A 21,114-nucleotide genomic window follows, 5' to 3' on the forward strand; every position below is an offset into this window, starting at 1 on the left:
TTTTTTTTCTTTTTTTTTTTTTAATACAAGAGCTGTGTATTTAAAAAATATACAATTTTTAATTTCTACAGCATAACCCTGCGGGATATTTTTTGTAATAAACAGTGCAGGACCCTACCTAAACTTATTCAATAAACCATCCAAGCTCCTGGGGTACCTTCGGAGCAGGATCAGCTTGTGGGGCCTCTGCCATTGCTGCTATGGTGGCACTGGGTCACCTCTTGTCCCCACCTGCTGGGACAAGGCATTTGAAAAGGATGAAGAGGTGGGAGAGGGATGCTGGCTCACATATAGGCATGCCTGAATGAAAGCTTTCTTTCCCCTCTTGGCACTGAGGGTATTGGCTTTCAAGGTCATATGCCAGCACCCTTGGAACCAGGGTTTCTGCCGCCAGGCCAGCCCACTCAGCAGTCTCCTGGGGCACAGAGCTTCTGGTATCCCCACATCCCTCCCCCAACCACTCTTCCCAGTGTTCTGACAAACCCACTGAAGAAACAAAGGAACGAAAGATGGGCTGGGCTCAGGAGTCCTCCTCCTCAGTCAGCATCCAGCATGCCCACTTCAGCATTGCCTTTGAGATCCTGAGAAACCAGACAGGAGGAGACAGGGTGAGAAGAAACCCAGCTGTAGACATACCACTGGGGCAGCTGGTGACAAGGGGCAGGGCAGAGGTTGGGGACTCACTATAGGTATGTGAGTCCCACTGCGGGAACAAGGGACAGACAAGAGTCCATGGCTGATATGGCACTGACCTGATAGATTGTACCTGCTGGCAGAGCTCGGGGCTTGGTGCCTCATACTGGTACTGGGATGGTCTCTCCACAAACTACAAAAGTAAAGGGGAAGGTGAGATGGGTCTGCTCCAGACACAGCACCCAGAGTGCTGCCCCATACAGCCTGAGAGCCCAATAACCTCAGCAAAACACCTAGGATTTAGGTGTGTCTCCCTCTGTTCTTCTGATCTTCTTTTACCCAGAGAGCTCAGAAGATGCTCCAGCAATTGTTTGTTCCTACCCAACTGTTTTACTCAGGCTAAACCACATCTTCACCATCCCTGGGGGGATTTAAAGACCTGTGGATATGGCAGCTGGGGCTATGGTTCAGTGCTGGGCTTGGCAGTGCTGGGGAATGGTTAGACTTCCAAGTCGGGAGCTCTTTTCCAGCCTAAGTGATTACATGATTCCCTCAGAGTTCCCAGATCCTCTACCATCTACACTGACACCTGTGTTCAACTTCCCATCCCCACCAGCCAGGTGAGGAAAGATTGTGGGGATGAACACCAGTGCTGTGGGCACAGAGAGCCTCCCCAGGCACCCCCAGCCCTCATGGGACCTCACCAGCTGCTCTGTATTTACCGGCTCCGGAGCGCTGCACTGCTCCGGCCTGGAGCTGGGCCCAGCTCTTGCAGGGGATGCTTGCTCTTCCTCCTCCTCAATTTCCTCCTCAATTTCCTCCTCCATTTTCTCTTCCTCCTCCTCTTCCTCTTCCTCCTCAAGCTCCTTTCTACTCTGCAGCCCTGTCTCCTTTCTGCTCTTCTTTGCACCCCGTGAGTTCTTGAGCACCAATCTCTTGTGTGTGCCTCTCCCCCTGCGCTTCGAGGTGCCTGGGAGATGCTGCTGCTCACAGGGGGCCTGCTCATCTTCCTCCACCTGCTTCCTCTTGGCACCCACAGTCTGTCCTCCCTTTGTCCTGGCATGAGCCAGTCCAGGCTTCAACACCTCTGTAGAGAAAGCTGTGCCACTGGAGCAGGCCTGCTCCCTGTGAGGAATCCTGCCAGGTGGCAATTGCAAGCTGCTGGGCAAGACTGAGAAAACTGGAGAAAGAGTGGGCAGGAGGATGGGCTGAGAGCCCCTGGATCCCTGCAGGCTTTGATCAGCACACAGGGCATCCCAGGCTGCCTCTGCAGCTGATGCTGCCTCACTGGTGCTGATCTCTGCTGGACTGGGATTGCTGTAGCAGCGGAGCAGGGAGGGAGAAGAGGTCTGTGCTGGCTCTCCCTGGGGTGAGCCCTCAGGAGAGCTGCACAATTCCAACAGGTCAGTGGTGTTGCTGTCAGCAGCCACATCTTTCTGGGTCTTCAGGGGAGGGTCAGATTGAAAGGTCTTCTCTAGTAAGAGGAAAAGCATCATCAATTTGAGCAGGGGGCTGGTGGTGGGACCTGCCCTGGCACACAGGAAGAGTGTCAGGCCTGGAATGATGCAGGTCCAGGCTATGTGAACACCACAGCACTGTTTTATGGCCAGAGAAGATCAAGCCAACATCCAGGGTGAGCTACACCCATTGAGAAGAGAGGAGCTGTCTCCTGCCAGGAAGGCAGGCTGGATGCCCTGGGACATGGGGACTCACCATCTGAAGAGCTCGGGGTCAAAGACAATGAGGGCATCCCATTCCAGGGGTTGTCCAGGGATCCCTCCAGGCTATCTGACAAGGTTGGTGATGCAGCATCTGCAATGAAGAATCCAGAGGGTTGATTTTGGCAAAGAAAGCAGCTGCCCAATCCCTGTGGCTCCCCTGTGCACAAGGTCTCAGAGACAGCTCTTGAGGGGAGCCCTTTCCAGCCCAAAATATGGCATATTCCAGTGAGACCCTTTCCAAGATCTCACAGAGCAGGCAGTGGAGAGGCAGACACTGCCCAGAGAGTAGGCAGGTATGAAGAAGGCCTTCTCCTATACCCTGCACTGCCCAGAACAGTTCTTCCCTTCAGCTCCTCCTCCACACGGAGCTTCCACAGGAAATTCTGCAGCAAAGCTTGGTGACACTAAGCCAAGTAAGGTGACACAAACCCATCATGGTGCTGAGCCAGAGAGGAGCCCACACCAGGGCAGGAGACTCACGCTCAGTGATGGCATCAAAATGACTTCTTGTGCTCCCAGCACAATCAACCAAAGCTGCAGCTTCAAGAAGCTCGAGGATTGGGACCATCCCCTGCCTGCTCAAGGTCTCCCAAAGACCTGGCCACACCAGTACCTCCTCCACTCAATCCAAGGAGATGGGCTGAGCCAACTGTAGAGGAAACTAAAGGCTGGATGGGATCTGGAGTGTTCTTAGAAGGCCATGAGGATGATCCAAGGGCTGGAGCACTGCTGCTATGGAGACAGGCTGAGAGAGTTGGGGTTATTCAGGTTGGAGAACTGAAAGCTCTAAGGAGACCTTCAAGAACCTTACAGCATCTAAAGAGGCTCCAAGAGGGCTGGAGAAAGACTTTAGACAAGGCCATGGAGTGGCAGGACAAAGGGGAATGGCTTCACACTGACAGAGGGCAGGCTTAGATTAGATATTTGTAAGAAATTCTTCCCTGTGAGAGTGGGGAAGCCCTGGCACAGGTTGCCCAGTGAAGATGTGACTGCCCCAGCCCTGGAAGGTGTTCAAGGCTAAGCTGGACAGGGCTTGGAGCAACCTGGTCTAGTGCAATGGGTCCCTTCTCATGGCAGGGACTGGGTCTAGATATTCTTTAAGGTGCCTTCCAACACAAATCCTTCCAGGATCTGCAGATTCTGCTACTCACAGCTGATTTGAGATACAACACTTGGGTCTCCTGGCACTGTCCTGTCATCACTACTCCTTCCAGGAGCTACTTGGCTTGCATCTGCAATGAAAGGGGCACTGCTGGTCATATCCCCAGCATGAGGTACACCCAGAGCAAGGGAACTCTTCTCCCCACCCCAGGGAGCCCCTAATTTCACATGCCTGGGTGCTGCATTGCCTACCTGTGTACCCTGCAGACACTGCCTCAGAAGAATCACAAACAACTGCCTCCTCCTCAGGAGGGATCACCAGGGCACTGACTGGGACCATGAAAACATCCTCACCCTGCTGAAATGAGACACGTGACAAGGTTTTTGCTGGGCAGTCCCTATCCAGATGCAGGAGTCTACCTGTACCTGCCAACCCAACACCATCTCCCTCCCCAGCAAACCTCCAGCTCTGCCCACTGTCCTTTCCCTTCCTTCTCCCACCCACCAGAGCACCCCAAGCTGTCACAGCCCTGTCCCAGCTGGTCCCAGCACATGGACTGACCTCCTTCTTGCGCTCTGCCTCCCACTGGGTGATGAGAACCTCATCCTCCGCTGTCACTGGCTTCTCCTTTGATTTCCATAAATCCAAGCATTCCTCGGCATTTTCCTTCAAAATCTCCAGCTGGTTCTGTCCTATGGCATCAATCAGCTGAGACACAGAGGGCTCTGGAGCAAGAACACACAGACTCCAGTGGAGGAGACAGCTGAACTCAGGCAAGCCTCACTTGCAAACACGTTTACCCTGCTGCATGACTTGGTGACTGTCATGACACCGAAACCTGTGGGAACACCCACAATTCTACATTTCCTTTGCTTCTAGAAACTATCTTTATTTCTTCACAAATCCTGGACCAGGAGCATGAGCACAGGCATTTAATGTCCCACTCTGCTTTAGCTGTCAGCATTATCTCTTCCTGCCCTGGGGGTTGGCAATATACACTTGTGAGATCTGACCAGATTTGTGCTACCTGTGCCTAACATGGACCAAGCTGAGGAACCCAAGGGCTCCCCCAGGTAGTCAGAGCATTGCATGCCCCCCACAACCCTTTACCTGAGCTGGGAGCGTTCCTCACAGCAAGATTCCTCCTGTAATGACCAAGGAGAAGACAAAGCCAGGTTAGGGCTGGGACATACACAGCTCTTGGTCATAGATCAAGCACCCTGGATTGGAAGAAGCAGCCTGTGAAAGTAGTGATCCCCCACTGGGTGCTGATCTGGCTACATGCTCAGTATGCCAGGAACAGCCATCAGGAAGCCTCACCCCTGGAGATGGATTGATTGAAGACCCTGAGGATCTCCAAGGATGAAGAATGAGCTGTGCAGGGCTCACCCATGCAGCTGTGCTGCCCACCACTGGCAGGAACAAGCTCCCCACAGGTGTTTCCTCCTAGCTCAGACGAAGAGGCTGGCAATGTGCTACCACAATTTCATATTTCATGGTCTATTCAACTCTGTCACATTCCAGGGAAAGGAGTAACACAGGTTAACCAGGAGCTGCCATAACCTGTGCCAGCCCTTGCCAGCCTGCTCTAACCCCAAGTCTGAGGCTGCACACACCAGGGTATCTGGATACATCCCTCAGCCCCATACTCACAGCCAGAGCTCCTTTATCTTCTTCACCACAGAGGGGTCCTGGTTCCTACAGCAAGAGAGAAGCCAGTTACTGATTCCCTCCAAACCCTTATCTCCCTTCTCTCTTGCCTTGGAGACAATCCCTCCTTCAAAAGGGATTGCCACAAGCAGATCACATCAGGACTCCCAGGGTCAGTGCTGATGTGGGGAAGATGAAGAAGTCTCCCTGAGCACAGCCCCCACCCCCCCATCCCATGGGCCATACCCATCAGATGATTCCATCCTCTGTCTCTGCATGGGCAGCACGATGAACTGCTGGGCCGTGAGGTAAAACTCGCAGTCCTCCTGTGGGGAGGACAGAGCCTGTAAGGCACCTCTGAGTCCCACCACTGTCCCTGCCTTCCCTGGGGCCAGCCAGCACTCCCACACCCACCCCAGCTCTGCCAACCCTCCAGTCTAAGAGAAGGTCCCCTCAAAAAGGACAACCCCCCTTCAAACAGGAGTTTGTATCTTCCTGTGTCAGCTGATGTCTCTGCAAGAGCCACACGCCAGGGTGGGACAGCCCAGGGGAGTCTGTGGGGACACCTCTGAACCACTGCAAGGGGACAGTGGGCTGCTCTGCCACCAGCCCATGCAGGCCTTCTGCAGCTGTCCAACAGGCAGAGGTGACAGCCAGGTGACCCTGGGAAAGATGCACCCCAACCCCAGTGAGGGCTCATCCCTGCCCAGGTCAGCTGCTGCAGACCCCACAGGAGCTGCAGATGGAAATGAAAGGCCACCCATCACCTGCCTTCTGCTCCTGGGAGCAGCTGGAAGCAGGCAAGAGTGCAGGAAGCACAGCAAGGTAAAGGAACAGGCTGCTTACACTCCTCAGAGCACTTACCAGCCTGGCCTTGTCCTGAAAACACACCGTGTACTTCTGCAGGACGATAATTCTGCAATTAAGGCTGGAAAGCCTGAGCTGCAGGTGGGCGCTGGAAAAGGAGCAGAGCAGGAGTGCCTTGAAGAACAGAGCTGGACCCCCCCTGACACACAGTGGGGCTCCTGCAAGAACTCTGCCAACCACACTGGGGCATTCTGGAACATGTCTCAGCATGAGCAGCAGGCACCAAGGGCTCCTTATTCCTTGGTAATTCCTGCCTAAGAGCAGCTTCTTCCTGCTGCTTATCCTTGGCTCTCTGCTACCAGCACCCCAACAGTTTAAAGGTGTCCAAATGGGGAAATGGAGGAAAGCACTAAAGGAGCAACCCAGGCTACCATGGTTAATGATCTGGCTCCTTCCACAAAATCCAAGGGCTCTACAGTCCTTTCTAATAGCATCACAGCTTCTGCCGTGGATCCCTGCCCATCCCAACCAGCAGACACTGCAGCAAGGGCATTCCAGCTTTCTTCTCTTAGCAGCTCTTTCACACCAACTTCCCACCCTGAGGTTGCTTTAGCTTAACACAACCTGAAACAAGAGCAGGCAGGAGCCCCAGCTGCTCCCAGCAGCTGTGCAGAACTGCTGTCCCAGCCACGGTGCAACCCACTTTTCCTCTGCCTGCAGAGCCTCGGCTGTAATGACCACACGGATGTAGCAGGATCCGTCAGAGACCTGCACCACAGCGTCCTGGGGGAGCCCAGGCTGGCCAGCTGCACTGGAGTCACTCAAGACCTGTCAGGAGATTGGAGAAGGGGACAAAAAAGAGCCCTTATTTGTAGACCTGGAACAAGTTTCACAGGAAGGCAGCCATGACACCAAGCTTTTCCTCCTTAAAAAAAAAATTAAAATCAGGGACATTGAGGAGGAAGAGTTGCACATCCACAGCCACCAAACTGGGAACCACTGCACACTTCCCAGAATTGATTTCAAAGGCTGTTGGAGCACTTTGGGACAGTCCCTCTGGGTACCTACCCGCACCACCTGACCAGCCAGGAAATTCTCACGCTCATCCACTCGCTCGTAATTCACCAAGAGGTCAGCAATCCATGGCTCCAGGACGTAGAGCTTGGGAGAAGCCACATTCTTGTCCTCACACACAAGACTACATGAGAAGAGACAAGACACCAAGCCATAAGCAGTGCTCCAACCCTGGGAAGGGTTTTGCACTCCAAGCACAGCCACAAACCCAGGAGATTGCTCAAATCCACCCAAGTGCACCCACTTCTCTGCAAGGACCCATCCTAAGGGCTTCGTGCTGAGGAAACCACACTGCTGGGGGCACACAGGTCCTGCTGCATCCTGCTGGGACAGCAGAGGGGAACACTCACAGCTCTGGAGTGTGCCTGGCCTTCTGCAAGTCTCCCACACAGGAGAAGACATTTATTTCTACCTCTTTCCATATTGTTTATTATCACCCAATAACTATTCTCGTGGGAGCAAGTCTTAACTATAACTGTCTGAACTGTGAAAGGGAGAAGAACTGGGGACAGGTAGGGGCTGGGAACAGGTAAGGGTTGCGGACATGCAGGGGCTGAGTGCAAACAGGGCATGAAAACAGACACGGGAGGACAGGCAGCGGATAAGGGCAGGTGGGGCTGAGGGCAGGCAGGGGACGAAAACAGACAAGGGAGGACACGCAGGGGATAAGGGCAGGTGGGGCTGAGGGAAGTGGGTCTGGGCCACACGAGGTTGGGGCCAGGCGGGGGCTCAGGGCAGGCAGGGCTGACCCCCTCCCGGCCCCCCTCACCGCTCCCCCGCCGCCAGCCCCGGGCTCGCCCCGCCCGGCGGAGCGGCCGCCGCCGCCATGGCCGCGCGGCCCGGAACAGGAAGCGGGGCCCGGCAGCGCCACCTCCGGGGCGGGGCGGGGCGGGGCGGGCGGACGGGCCCGGCTCCCGGCCCTCCCCATCCCCGCCCCGGCCCTCCGTCTCACCCGAGTCCCAGTCCCGTGTCGGAACCCAGGACGTTCCTCTGACTGCCCTGGAGGACTCGAGCCCCTGCCCGGCGGGCTCAGAGACCTTGGCACAGAGCCCAAGACCCCTGTGCCTTTGATCCTGACCCATAGAAGAGCAATTACCAACCTTTGTATGAAGAATTACAAGTCAAGAGAGTTTAAGGAGAATAATAGTTCGTCAGGGGGTGAAAAATAGATTTTTGGGGTTTTTAGAATGGGGGTTCAGGAGGCAAGATGGGGGAACCTGGGCGTGTCCAGCCTTTCTGCTTCTTGGTCTCCATCTCTGCTGTGATGCTGGCACTTTTGGATTGGTTTAAGGTGGAAACTCACTGTCTAACATAGGTGATAGGTATTGGGAAGTTATGGTAAATAATGTACATGTAGTTTTTAGTATAAAAAGATAACACCGCCCCGAGGGCGGCCAGTGTGCCTCAACCCGACCTGCCAGACCGACCTGCGGCGGGTTGGAGAAGGAATGTTATAGATAAGAAATAATAAACAACCTTGAGAACGAGAACAGAAGAATCCTGACTCCTTCTTCGACTGCCGGGCTGGGAAAAAGAGGCTTGTATGTATCTCAGTCACTCTGACCAGCAGAGATTCTGAGACTTATGCCCTGCCCTATCCCTGTGCCCAACCCCGGCGCTTTTGCTGGGCACACACGTCCCCTTCTAGAAGAGAAGGGTCTGGGGAGATGTTGGAGCTGTTTCCAGTACATAAAGGGGTTACAGGAGAGCTGGGGAGGGACTTTGGACATCACCCTGGAGTGATGGCATAAAGGGGAATGGCTACAAACAATAAAAAAAGGCAGGTTTAGGTTAGATATGAGGAGGAAATTCTTCCCTGCTAGTGGGGTGAGTCACTGGCACAGGTTGCCCAGAGAAGCTGAGGCTGCCCCATCCCTGGAAATGTTCAAGGCCAGGTTGGATGGGGCTCTGGGCCTAAGGGAAGGTGACCCTGCCCGTGGTGGGGTGTTGGAGCAATTGGTCCCTCCCCAGTCAGTACAGTTTGCTATTCAGTGTTTCACACATGATGTCAAACCATCCCTGGAACTCTACCTTGGTTTTATGCTCTTTCCTTTAGTTTTGGCTCCCCCCCCCAGGTAAATCCCAGGGTTTCCCCTCATGGTTGCCCGTGGGAAGAAGCATCCTGCCACAACAGCCTTGCCCATCCTTTATCTCATCTTAAGGTATTAAAGCCACTTGGTCAAATCTGTCAAGCAACCTGGGAGATGTTCTGGCTGAAGGGATGGGAAATTCCTCCCCTCAGGCAGTTCAGGTGTGACTTGGGGCAGTCAGTGCCTTCTATCCCCGTGCCAGAGGCTGTGGTTCCATCAGTGGGCTGACACTGGGGCACTGAAATGGCATGGCAAGATGCATGTAATTGTCACCATGTGTTTGGTTTGCATGGCCAGGTTTTGGTGGGGGTGGGCCTTCTGGGGAAGCTGCCAGGAGCCTCCTCCATGTCCAGCAGAGCCAGTGGCAGACGTGTTGCTGGCCGAGGCCGAACCCTTCAGCCACAGTGCTAAGACTTCTGTGATAACATATTTAACAAGAAAACAAAAAAGTTTTTGTGCAGATGTAATTGCAGCCAGAGAGGAGTGGAGTGAGAACACGTGAGGGGAATAGCTCTGCAGATACCAAGGTCAGTGCAGAAGGAGGGGGAGGAGATGCTCCAGGCACTGGAGCTGAGATTCTCTTGCAGCCCATGGTGCAGCCATGCCTGTGCCTGAAGACTGCACCCCAGGGAAGAGTGATCCATGTTGCAGCAGCTTGTGCAGAACTGTTGCCCAGGAGATGGACTCACGTTGGAGAAGCTCATGGAGACCCGTCTCCCATGGGAGGGACCCCATGCTGGAGCAGGGGAAGGACTTCAACTCTTATCCCTGAGTCACATCAGGGAATACATGTGATGAACTGACCACAACCCCCATTCCCTGCCTCCCTGCACTGCCAAGCAGGGGGAGGTAGAGCTGGGGAAAAGGGAGTGGTGGAGGGAAGGTATTTTTAACATTTATCTTACTTCTCATTATCCTGCTTTGATTTTGTTAGTAACAAATTCAGTTAATATCCCCAGTTTGAGTCTGTTTTGCCTTTGACATTATTTGGTGAGTGATCTCTCCTGGACCTTATCTCTATTCATGAACCTTTGTTACATTTTTTTCTCTCCCCTGTCCAGTTGCAGAGGGAAGTGATAGAGTGGCTTTGGCGGATGCCAGGCATCCAGCCAGGGTCATCTCACCACGCACACAGAAGAGTAGGCAGCAGGGTTTGCTCTTACTGACAAAAGCTGATTTATTTGGAAAGGTTGCATTTGGATGGAGGATCAGATCTCCTGAACATGACAGCTCATCATTGTCCAGTTGCAAAGCAAAGTTGGAGAAGCATCTCCAGCTGGAGCAGGAGAGGTTCCACAAGCTTATGCCCCCTAGTCCTGCCCAATCACATCCCATAGAGTGGTCATTAACTACTTTAAACTACCTACACAACATCTTTGAACTATCTTAAATGTGTATATTCCACTGTTGCAAATGGTCTGGGCAGTTTGAGTGATGCTGCAGCAGGAACCAGCTGGGGAGGCCATGAAATCATAGAATCGGAGAATCATATAGACAGGAAAAGACCCCTAAGACCACCAAGTACAATCTATCCATCATCCATCAGATGCCCAGACCCTCCCTGCAGGGTGGGGACACATGGAAACATGCAGATCATGGTTCTCCATTGTTTCAGGTGCAACAGGAGCTCCTGGGGGATGATTCTATGATTCAGTGATCCTCAGACCTGTCCAAAGCTCCTGAATCCACCAGTCAGATGCTCCCCTGGGAGTTTAGTCCATCAATTGGTTCAGTCTGTACTTCAGGAAAGAGCTGGGGAGTACCTGGGCCACCCTGGGGCTGGATGTTCACCTGCAGTGCGTGTGCCTGGGCACAGCCCTGGCTCCCAGCTGCACCAAAGTCACACCAGGGGCAAACCTGAATTTTATCATAGCATCACAGAGCCATAGTTTGGGCTGGAAAGGATGTTAAAGACCATCTAGTTCCAACCACCCTGAACAAGTAGGGACATCTTACACTAGACCATGTTGCTCAGAAGCCCATGCAGCCTGTCCATGAACACTTCAGGGATGGGGCAGGGATTATCCTTCTGTCACAAATAGGTTATAGGTGCTGTTAGAACAGACTCTGAGGAAAGGGGTCACTCTGGTCAGCCCTGGAGGGTTTTTCCCAGTGGTCCTGAAGGGTTTCTACATTTCTCAGCCTATTCTTGTGGCTAAGGAACACTTGTCTCTCCTGGCTGCTCCATCCTCGAGTCCTCACGAGACATTCACCTGTCCTGACTGCTCTCTCCCCAGCGCTGGCTTTGGCATTGCATGAACTAAGGCCAACAAACTGCACTGTGCAGAGTCAGCGAGTCCAGCCTTGCCTGCCTGACCTTGGGCAAGGGGAGGGCAGGCCTGGGATCCCAAGAGGGAGGGAGGTGGTGGGAGAGGGTGTCGCACTACAAGGACAGGGATAGTGCTGGCCCTGAAAACCAAAAGTGTCAGGTTTGGTAGCATAAAGCAACACTCCTGACACCTAGCCCAGGGCAATTCCCTGTCTGGGCAGGGCACTTGGCTCCCTTTGCGTCATTCCACAGCCAGCAGGAAAAGTGGATCATGGGTATGGACCAGAGCCAAGAGATTGAGGTGCAAGCAGAGAACTTCCCAGAGCCACGAGCTGATGCAAGTCCTCATGGGAACATGCGAGATAACCAAGCAGCAAAAGGCACTGGCAGAGTGCAAGTGAGAACAGTGCAGCCACAGCCAGGGCAGCATGGCAGGGCTCCACGTCCGCTCCGTTCTGGTGACTGGCGCCAACCGAGGCATCGGCCTGGGGCTCGTCCAGCATTTCCTGAAGATGCCAAACCCACCACAGTGGATCTTTGCAGGCTGTCGGGACCCCAAGGGACAGCGAGCGCAGGTGAGACTGGGCAGGGGGAGACTGGATCAGAAATGGTGTTTACAAGGGGCTGGAGCTGCAGTCAGACACCTGCAGAACAGGTCAGCTGGCTTGGGACACCACAGGACCAGCTGTGCATGTATAGAAGGCACAGAGCCCCACTGATGTGGCAGCTGGAGCAGGTGTTGGACACAAATTGATACAGGGGCAGAGATTGAATGGCATGGGCTTTGCCTGGGAACGGCTGAGCCTCTGCACAGTCCCTCCAGCCTCTCCATGCCTACACAGTGCCCTCTCTTTCAGGAGTTACAGAATTTGGCCTCCAAGCACCCCAACATCATCATCATCCCGCTCGGTAGGTGCCCCGAGGTGCGGGTCCTTTGCCCCAGTTCCTCTGGCGAGTGCCCAGCTGGGCACACCCTGGGAGCCCGTGCTGGGAGGGAGCTGTGCCATGGGCCGGTGCCTGCAGGGCCATCGGGCACTGCCACCTCCAGGGGAACAGAGGGGACTCCAGCATGGGGACACAGGCTCTGACCTCCCCTGTGTTGGCCCTGCAGAAGTCTCTGACCCCGCCAGCATCAAGGCAGCTGCAGCCAAGGTTGGGGAGCACCTGGGGGGCTCTGGGCTCAACCTCCTCATCAACAATGCTGGAATTGTGAAGTTGAACACGCTTGATATGGAGACATCGGAGGATATGAGGGAGGTTTACACCACCAACACGGTTGGCCCCCTGCTGATGGGCCAGGTGAGATCCTCACCCAAGTCGGCCCAAGTTGAACTGTCCTGGGGAAACATGAAGGGCTGGTGGGAGGGAATCCTGCCTCCACCCTGGTGGGCTCTCGATTGATGAGAAGCTCAGGGAGCCATGGGCTGGAGCTTAGGAGCTGGAGCCAGCCAGGCTGGAGCACTGGGAAAGAGGAGGGTTGATGCCCCAGTGCTGGTGTCAATGTTGCCCACTGTGCAAGGAGCTTCTCCCCTGCCCTGTGCCATGTCCGTGTGTGCTCCTGTCCCCTCTGTTTCCTCACAGGCATTTCTACCCTTGCTGAAGAAGGCTGCCCAGGGCAGCCCAGGCTCAGGGCTGAGCTGCAGCAAGGCTGCCATCGTCAACATATCCAGCATTATCGGCTCCATCGCTTCTTTCTTTGGTTGGGAGTTGATGCAAAGTGTCTCCTACCGCTGCAGCAAGGTGCTGTCACACGTGCTGGGGACAAATTCACTTCCCCTGCCCTGCCCAGCTGCGGGTCCCCTTGCAGCCCCCCTTCTCCTCCCACCACCAGCCCTGCATTCTCTCCCCACAGGCTGCTCTGAACATGCTGAGCAAGTGCCAGTCCCTGGCGTACAAGGAGCACGGCATCCTCTGCGTCGCTCTCCACCCCGGCTGGGTGCAAACTGACATGGGCAGCTCTGCCGGACACGTGGTAGGAATTTCCCCGGGGCAAGTCCATCAGAGCTGCTGTGCTTATTTTGCATGGCTGGGAGTTGCTGTCCTGAGCCCCTGCCCATGGCTTCCCTGCCTGAGGCAGCTCCCCCTGTCCTGGTCCTGGGTGCTGGGTGTCCCCATCCCCTCTGTTCTCGTCTCAGTCCCTCCCCCTGGGGTTTTTAGCTTTCTCTTTGCCCTGGAGCAGCTTTTTCCCCTGGCTCCAGCTGCTCCAGGGCCCTCAGCCAGGTCTTGGGCATGGACTGCATCTCCCCCTCTGCCCCACAGCCTCCCCTGACAGTGGATGACAGCGTGCAAGGGATGCTGAAGGTCCTCTCCTCCCTCTCTGAGAAGGACACCGGCGCCTACCTGGACTGGGAAGGGAACGTCATCCCCTGGTGAGGCACCACTTCAGGATCCTGGCAGCCAAGAGGTCCCTTTGGCACTGCTCCCACCTCCCCCACATCCTCAATAAACTCTTGCTGAGACCCCCAGCTCTGTTGTGCAGTGCCAGCTCATAGGAGGCCCTTTCCTGCACTGGGGATTGGTGGTGCCCACAGCTGCCCCCAACCCACGGCTGTCACTGGCATGCCCATGAGTTCCAGCCAGCAGATCCCATGGCACCGTGACTGCCCTCTGGAGACCTCCCCTCTGGAGGCACTGGAGGAGCTGGAGCAGGGCCCATCTCCTGAGAGGAGAGAGATCTTCTGAGTCCCTGCAGGACTGGCTTTCCCCTGCCCAGGCTGAGCTGCCTGAGGGGCTGGGGATCACAGGGAGCAGCTGCCCTCTCCCCTCAGCTGGGGATGCCTGGTCACAGGTGGGAGAGAGGGACACACGGAGCTCGGGCAGAGCACAGGGATCCTGCCCCGGGCTCAGATGGGGGTTTGAGACTGGGTGTGGAGACAGAGCACAGAGCAATCAGCTGCCAGAGTTTACACAGGCCAGGGGTACAGGGGGACCACAGGGAACACATGATGTGGGAAAGGAGAGAGAGGCTGTTTCCCAAGCTGATTCCCTCTCCCCAGCAGTGTGGGGAGGGTTGAGGTTGAGCAAGGGTGACCGTGCTGAGTGGTGAGCCAGTGAGCAGAGGCTGCAGCATGGGCAAGAAGCACTGTCCATTTGTCCATCACCAGGGCAGGCTGTTCCCTTCCCAGTCAAGGAAGGCTCCAGAGGTGTCCTGTGAGAGGCTGGCCAGCATGGTCAGGATGCCCCTCACGCTGTACTCCACTGTCAGTGGTGCCTGCAGAAAAGGACAATGAGCTGTAACAGAGAGCAGCTCTTGGGGAGGGTGCATGCCCGAGAGCAGCATCCATGGTGCTCATGGGGATATTTTTCCTTACTGCCATACCTCTCCAGGCTGGCTTGGGAAGACAGGGCTGGCTATCCCATGTACTCAGTATGTTGCAGCTCTCTGCCTGCTCTGCTCCAGAAGTGGTCCTGGCAGCCCACAGCATCACACAAAATCCCCCAAGTGCCTCTGCCCTCCCCAGGACATGGGGATTCAGTGGGTGTCCTGCTGACCCTCCCCTGCACAGCCCAGTACCTCCTGTGTGCCCATGTCAGTCTTCACCCAGCCAGGATGGATGGCCATGCACAAAATCCCCTTGTCCTGGAGTTCCACGGCCAAGCACCTCGTCACCATGTTCTGGGCAGCCTGGAAGAGGCACAGCCCTGCCAGCACAACCCAGGGGGTGGGTGGGCAGGAGAGAAGACATTTCATAACCACAAAATGGCTGTGGAGCTGGGAAATGGGGCTTGGTCCTGTGGCAAAGCATCAGCATGACCTGCAGGATAGGCTCAGTCCAGGCTGCTGCTGTTCCAGTGTCTGTGCTTCCACCTGGGAGAACCAGGCAGGGGGTGGGTGGCTGGGGCAGGGGGTCATCCAGGGGCTCCCTCCCCTCCATGGGCACCATGCCTGGGACAGCATCTCCAGCACCTCCCCTGGTAGCTCACCTTGCTGGCCCGGTACGGGTACATGGGGGCCTCTGGCACACGGAGGCACAGCCCAATGGAGCCCAGCTTGGAGGAGATGTTGATGACAGCGGCCCTGCTGCAGCTCAGACCCTCCTTTCCTGCGCCCTTTGCTGCCTGCTCCAGGAGCGGCAGAAATTCCTGATGCAAAGATACCAATGCTCCTTTAACATGCAACAGAACCCCAATTTGAGGACCATCCTGGAGGGCTCTATCAGAGACTGTAGACAAGCAGCTAGACAGACACTCCTGGCAGAAGTGCAGGGGATGGGGAAGATGCCCCAAGGCAGGGCCGGGCTCCAGCCTTTCCCATCCCCAGGAAAGGAGTGAGCTGGCACAGTGAGCCTGGTGCAGGCAGCTGCTCCAGGTGGAAAAGAACTAAGCACGGGGAATGCTGGGCTGGGCTAAACTGCTGAGCTTCTCTGGGTAGGCAGGGGAGATCCATGGAGGTGCCCTTATTCCCATCAGGGAAGATCTTCCCAAGCAAGAGAAATGCAAAAGGTCCCGACATACCTTGACAACCTGGAGTGGCCCAACCACATTGGTGGCAAACACGTCGAGCATCTCCTGTGAGTCCAGGGAGCACAGTGTGGCATGGGAGCTGATGCCTGCATTGTTGATGAGCAGGTTCAAGCCCTGGTCCTTCAGGTGATACCTCACAGCCTGCACGGCCCTTCGGATGCTGGGCAAATTCACTGTGTCTGCCAGGGAAAAAGCAAAGTGAAGAACAGCTCTGATGGGTCACACAGCACCCACTGGAAGTTGTGCTGTGGCTGGAACCAGTACTTCTTATCCACAAAGGATGCAGCAGGTTTAGCAGATTAAGCACATTGGAATGAGCAGCAGTTTGTCCTCCCTCTTGGTTTTGCAGCCTCAGCTGAAATAAACCTTAATTCAACTCATTTTGGGTCATCTGGGGGCTATTGGTAGGAAAAACTTGTCTGTATTTGCTTTCTGTATTCAAGGAATTTATGATTGCACAAGGGAAACTTGGTCCTTGCACACTGAGACTCCCAAGTTTATTTCCACTGGGAGCCATTTTTTTCTTCATGCTGTTACCCACAAGGTTTTGGAGCTGACAAATGAGCTGACGTGAGTACAAGTAATAAAAGATTTGGGATGTAGCCTGCAGTATTTGATTGCAGGCTCTGAATCTGAACTTCCCTATCCCTACTGACCAAGTTGTGGGGACAACCCCTCTCAAGTAACAAGGCACAACTGAAACTGGGCTAACAGAGATAAGAATCCCCAGTGCCTTCCTCTTTGCTTAAGTATTGGTATAGCTTTTGAAATTCTGCAATGCTTTAATTGTAGGATTTTTCTGACGTAGGCAATAAAAGTGGTGGCTTTTTAAGTTTGTGTCCAGCTGTCAGGGTTGCTTGTAGGATTTATATCCTGTCCTGGATACTTACCAACTGAAGTGGCCATAGTTTGTTTATTTAAAAAGGTCATCTAAATACCTTCAGAATGTGAAACAGGCTGATTAGGCCAACATGAAACTTTATATATTGCTTTTTAATACCTCAGGTATACCACAGAGCCCTTAAAAAATGAATATTCATGTGTATGGGCATGCTGGAGTGTGCCCTTGTTCCCATGCACACTTCTGTGCCTGTTTTTTGCAGATGCCAATGTGATGAGCCTTCTGGGAGTGGGGGACTCCAGATTCCTTATTTTTTGCAACACTTTGGCCCCTTAGCTGTGGTTTTTTTTTTTCTCATTCTTGGAAAAGAGTGACTTAGCAAAGGTTTCCAAGGCTGAAGATTTCTTTCTTGGAATATTTATACACTGATGGGCAGCAAAAAGATCCTTTTCCCTGGCATTTTTAACTAGCCTGATGTCTTTATGGTGGTAAGCAAGTATGTGAGTGGCACGGGACTAGTTGCTACCTTGTGTTGTGCAGCCCAGACCTTTGTAGAGGTGTCCTAAAAACATTTGAGGGGAACACCATGGGATAAGCTGTTGTGGGGGCTGCTGGGAGGGGAAGAAGCCCTGGGATTTGAGAGAATATTGCATGTCCAGTTGCAGGACAAATCACAGAGTGCTTTGGAGTTATTTCTTTGGATAACAATGGGATGAAGTTCAAGGTTCTGTCACTCCAGCACATGTGAGGGAGTTTTTGGTCACCTGGTGAATGATTAACTGCTCTGTTTGGATTAGCTGAATCATTGCTTCAAGGCATGTGGGACGAACATATTTTTAGTCCTTAACCCCCAAATTTGGTGAAATAACCAACATTTGTCTCCCAGGAAGAAATAAGGATGGGAAAGAAAGGAGAGAATGAAAAGAAATGACAGATCTTACACATTTTTGAGTTATTTTTTTAACATTTCTTTTTGAAAAGTCCATGCCTGTCACTGGTTTGAAGACAACCCTTCCTTATTATGGAGCAAGAGAGCTGGAAGCAAGTTCTCTTTTTAAAAAATACCTTGTTGCTGTTGATATTTAAGCGCTTTTAAGCTTATTTTGGGACTTTATTGACAATCTGGGGCTTGGGCTGTATGTTTTTAGTAAATATTGTTCATGTAGTGGCCAGTCCCTTGAGATGTCCCTTTTATGTTGGCCATGCTCTTCCCAACAGGTACTGCCATTTGGGCTCACACCTAATTTATTTTTTATTACAGAGAAGGTATTTTACTTTAATAATCTACTTAACAGCAAAAAAGAGATTTGCTGCCTCTTTGTAGTAAAGCCTAAACTCAAGAATGTCTTATTTTCTAAGAAATATTAAAAAAACTGAACTTAAACTGAAGTTATTTGGACTTTTCAGATGCTTTTAAACAAATAAACAGGTAGGTAGATAGGTAGGTACTGATATGGAATAGCCTTGATTCAGTTTTCTTATTATTGGCTTCAGTGAAATACAAGTATTTAGAAGCTATAGCTGCTTCCTACCTCACTTTTTACAGCAATGGCAATCCTAGTGCAGGCACTTTGCCTAAACATTTCTTTTGGATTTAGATATTCTTTTAATTCTTCATTAATAAAAGCAGCCCCCACTCTCCAGACACAGGGGAATACAGGAAATCTCTGCTTCTCAAGACATATCCTCAGCCTGGTGCTCCTTATCTCCCCACTCTTCACCCAAACACTGTCCTCCCTTTTTCCTCCCTTTTTCCTCCCTTTTTCCTCCCTTTTTTACCTGAAAGAAATGCCAACCATGGTCACCTCCAAGCAGATCCCAAACCAACCCTCCTACTTAGGGACCATCCAGGCAGTTACTGTACCCTGCCTTGCTTCACTTTGTGAACCCTTGTGTCCAAGCCCAAAACCTGGGCACTGTATTTAGCATCCTTGGGAAGAGACGTCATGCCTTTCCCATGAAACTTGCTCAGCTGAGATGTCTGGACCCACCTCTGCCTCCTCTGAAGCCAGTTTGACTGCTCCAGCCAGGGCACAGCTTAATTTGAAGGGAGAAGCTTGCCTAGGTGTGCATGGATCCCTCCCTATGGATCCCTCCCCACTTGGCAGGGCTAGAGCTTCCTGCAAAAGCTGCCACTGCTCCCACCTCCAAAGTCACCAGAGAGCCGGAAGCAATGTTGGGTGCAAAGAGAAGGGTTGCTCCATACCTAGCTGGACCAGTTTGATGCTGGAGTGCTGGTCAGCTAATTCTTGCAGGGCCTGGAAATAAAGTGATGGAGCAAGGGAGGAGGTTAGAAGCCACCAGCTGCATGATCAGGTGTCCCACCCCTGCTCCCAGGTCACTGAGACAGGGTGGCTTTGCTTTCTCTGGGGAAAGAGCGCAGGGTCATTCCCAGTGGACGGGGTAGGGCAGCAGCTCCACAGCCAGCAGGAGAATGGTGCTGCTGGGCTTAGGAACTGCCCCCCCTCCTGAGTGATCCAAACACAGAGATGGGGTTGGCCAGCAATGGGCACAGCCAGGAGCGAGTGCTGAATACGTCTGCCTCTCCAGCCTCATCCCACCCGGCCACACTGGGCACTGCCTTATCCAGGGAGCTGGCAGGGGTTTGAGACCCCCAGAGCACTTCTGCCCCCACTCCTGGGCTACCCAGCCAGGGCAGCAAGCCAACAGGGCTGCATGGACCACGGACCCCCTCTGCCCGTCTGGCTCAGCACCATCCCATTCCCTGTGCCCACACTGACCTTCCCTCTGGGACCCTCGGGGTCGCGGCAGGTGGCAAAGATGTGCTGGGGGGGCCGAGGGCTGGCGGCGAGCTGCCGCACGATCTCCAGCCCGATGCCCCGGTTGGACCCTGTCACCAGGACGCTCCGAGCCAGCGCAGCCATGTCCCCAGCCTCCGCGCCGGGTGGTGACACACGGTAGGGTTGCCGCCTGCTTGGCGTGAAGAGGAGCCCGGCACAGCCCAGGGTGTGGCTCTAGGTACCCACGGGGACTGGGACAGTGCCAGTACCTGGCCCCTCGCCTGCCTCAAATGGTGACAGGGTCCCAAGAGGACCAAGGGCTCCCTGACATTTGGCACATGGGGCTGCATGTCACCTGCATTGTCACTATGCTCCTCTGAAGCCCTACTTCCCAGAATCTCTGTAGCAGCAGAAGGGTCCACCTCGTCCACAGGCCTGGAAGAGCACTACCAAGAAAAGGAGAACAGGTTCAAATCTGGCTGTGGCCAGCAATCTCCTAGTTTGGGGGGTAAATTTGGGATGGTTGCATTCTGAGACACTAATCCAAAGCCCAGCCTGGGAAGCACAGGGAGTGCAGTTTGTGTACTGCCAACACTCCACCCCGCCGCCCCAAGGAACCCAGGAACCAGCAGAGAAGGACCCCCCCACTCCCTGCAGCCTCGACCACCGACTGCTGGGGCTTCAAGCTCATATCCATCACCTTCCTCCTTGCTGGAGGACAATGCTGGATGCTTATAAGCTGAAGAAATGCCTGTAAAAGCAAGGCTGCTGCAACCCAGGTGAGCCTGGGGGCATGGATTTTTAGGATGCAGAAGTGTCAATAGAAGCAAAGACTTGCCTTGTAAAAAGCCTCAGCTAAAAGAGAAAAATCGGGGCAACATGAATATGAGGTGAGGGAGGAAAAAATAAGAGGAAAGAAGTGGGGGTGGGTCCATCCCATCTGGATGTGCCTCATGGCACATACCTGTTGCTCAGTGTGTCAGAGGGGACAGAAGTCTCTATTTCCCAAGTAGCTGAATGGTTCCATATTTGGCAATCACCAAAGAAACACTCAGGAGATGGTGAAGGCCCCCCACGTTTTGGAAGATGATCTTTCAGGTGACACAGATCATGAAGGGGAAGAAGCAGTGATGTTTCCTTCCATGGTAGTGGACAGACTATGGCCCCCATAAGAGGTAAGCATGCTGGGTGTGGATTTGGATGGTGTTGGAGATAGACCTGCTGTTGCAGATGTTCCTGCAGATCTAATCACCTGCACAAACAATTGCACTGCACAGACTTGCCTGCTCTGCCAGCAGCATCCAGAGCAGAGCTCCCATTAGGAACAAATTAGACTGGAGTTTCCTCTTTTCCTTCCAGGCTCCTCGGGAAGGAAACAACAGAAACAAGCAAAGAGGGCTGCACGACCAGGAATGGCTACAGGGCAGTGCCAAGCAGGGGAGTGACCTTTGGAAAGGGCTGACCGATGGCAGCCAAGGACAGCAGCACCCGTACACTCATGGCTCCAGAATCACAGCCCAGGGCCAAAAAGTATGCACCAGGGAAGAGATGAGACCAGGCTACAATGCCATAGAGTCACCTGGGAACCATCCAGGTTAGAGACAAGCTGAGAGAACTCTATTCCAAGGCCCATCAGGAGGGCAGGATCAGCAATGACTTCAGAGCGGGTTGCCCAGGGCTTGAACCTGACCTCAAAACCCTCCAGGGACCCTGCAGGCTTCC

The 21,114-nt window shown here is 53.7% G+C and overlaps 3 protein-coding genes across 6 annotated transcripts; 1 reads left to right on the forward strand and 2 right to left on the reverse strand.

The window, feature by feature from the left end:
- On the reverse strand, positions 1-7,827 carry ACD (ACD shelterin complex subunit and telomerase recruitment factor). 4 transcript variants are annotated; one of them, XM_084215379.1, is made up of 15 exons: positions 7,757-7,821; positions 6,982-7,111; positions 6,617-6,741; positions 5,971-6,061; positions 5,353-5,432; positions 5,110-5,154; positions 4,567-4,601; positions 4,018-4,181; positions 3,708-3,810; positions 3,506-3,586; positions 2,968-3,099; positions 2,347-2,445; positions 1,356-2,107; positions 753-826; positions 1-581 (listed from the first exon to the last, which is right to left on the reverse strand). In XM_084215379.1, exons 1-15 carry the CDS (start codon positions 7,813-7,815, stop codon positions 521-523), a joined length of 2,031 nt encoding a protein of 676 aa, XP_084071505.1. In that variant the 5' UTR covers positions 7,816-7,821; the 3' UTR covers positions 1-520. The 4 variants fall into 4 exon arrangements, with proteins under 4 accessions (XP_084071505.1, XP_084071504.1, XP_084071507.1 ...); XM_084215378.1 differs by having other exon boundaries at positions 3,708-3,813; XM_084215381.1 differs by lacking the exon at positions 6,617-6,741 and having other exon boundaries at positions 3,708-3,813; positions 7,757-7,827.
- A 3,936-nt stretch (positions 7,828-11,763) lies between these two features.
- Positions 11,764-13,741, forward strand: LOC311159348 (C-signal-like). The gene is made up of 6 exons (XM_084215382.1): positions 11,764-11,921; positions 12,204-12,255; positions 12,458-12,645; positions 12,928-13,086; positions 13,199-13,318; positions 13,606-13,741. Exons 1-6 carry the CDS (start codon positions 11,775-11,777, stop codon positions 13,717-13,719), a joined length of 780 nt encoding a protein of 259 aa, XP_084071508.1. The 5' UTR covers positions 11,764-11,774; the 3' UTR covers positions 13,720-13,741.
- Positions 13,742-14,443: 702 nt separating this feature from the next.
- Positions 14,444-19,652, reverse strand: LOC311159354 (C-signal-like; the record flags this gene model as incomplete). Its single annotated transcript, XM_084215393.1, has 6 exons — positions 19,393-19,652; positions 18,858-18,909; positions 15,802-15,989; positions 15,271-15,429; positions 14,861-14,971; positions 14,444-14,557 (listed from the first exon to the last, which is right to left on the reverse strand). The coding sequence occupies exons 1-6, from the start codon at positions 19,534-19,536 to the stop codon at positions 14,444-14,446; spliced, it is 768 nt and encodes a 255-aa protein (XP_084071519.1). The 5' UTR covers positions 19,537-19,652.
- Between the last annotated feature and the right edge of the window lie 1,462 nt (positions 19,653-21,114).

Source organism: Fringilla coelebs, assembly GCF_963513975.1.
Source record: "Fringilla coelebs genome assembly, chromosome: 14".
Taxonomy (NCBI): Eukaryota; Metazoa; Chordata; class Aves; order Passeriformes; family Fringillidae; genus Fringilla; species Fringilla coelebs.

Excerpts from the sequence above, each read along its gene's own strand:
- ACD (XM_084215378.1), bottom strand. The coding sequence starts at position 7,815 with ATGGCGGCGGCGGCCGCTCCGCCGGGCGGGGCGAGCCCGGGGCTGGCG. Across the intron at positions 4,182-4,566 it reads GAGGAACGCTCCCAGCTCAG|AGCCCTCTGTGTCTCAGCTG; the intron begins GTAAAGGGTTGT and ends TTCTTGCTCCAG. Across the intron at positions 827-1,355 it reads AGTGCAGCGCTCCGGAGCCG|TTTGTGGAGAGACCATCCCA; the intron begins GTAAATACAGAG and ends TTACTTTTGTAG.
- LOC311159348 (XM_084215382.1), top strand. The coding sequence starts at position 11,775 with ATGGCAGGGCTCCACGTCCGCTCCGTTCTGGTGACTGGCGCCAACCGA. Across the intron at positions 12,256-12,457 it reads CATCATCATCATCCCGCTCG|AAGTCTCTGACCCCGCCAGC; the intron begins GTAGGTGCCCCG and ends TTGGCCCTGCAG. Across the intron at positions 12,646-12,927 it reads GCCCCCTGCTGATGGGCCAG|GCATTTCTACCCTTGCTGAA; the intron begins GTGAGATCCTCA and ends GTTTCCTCACAG.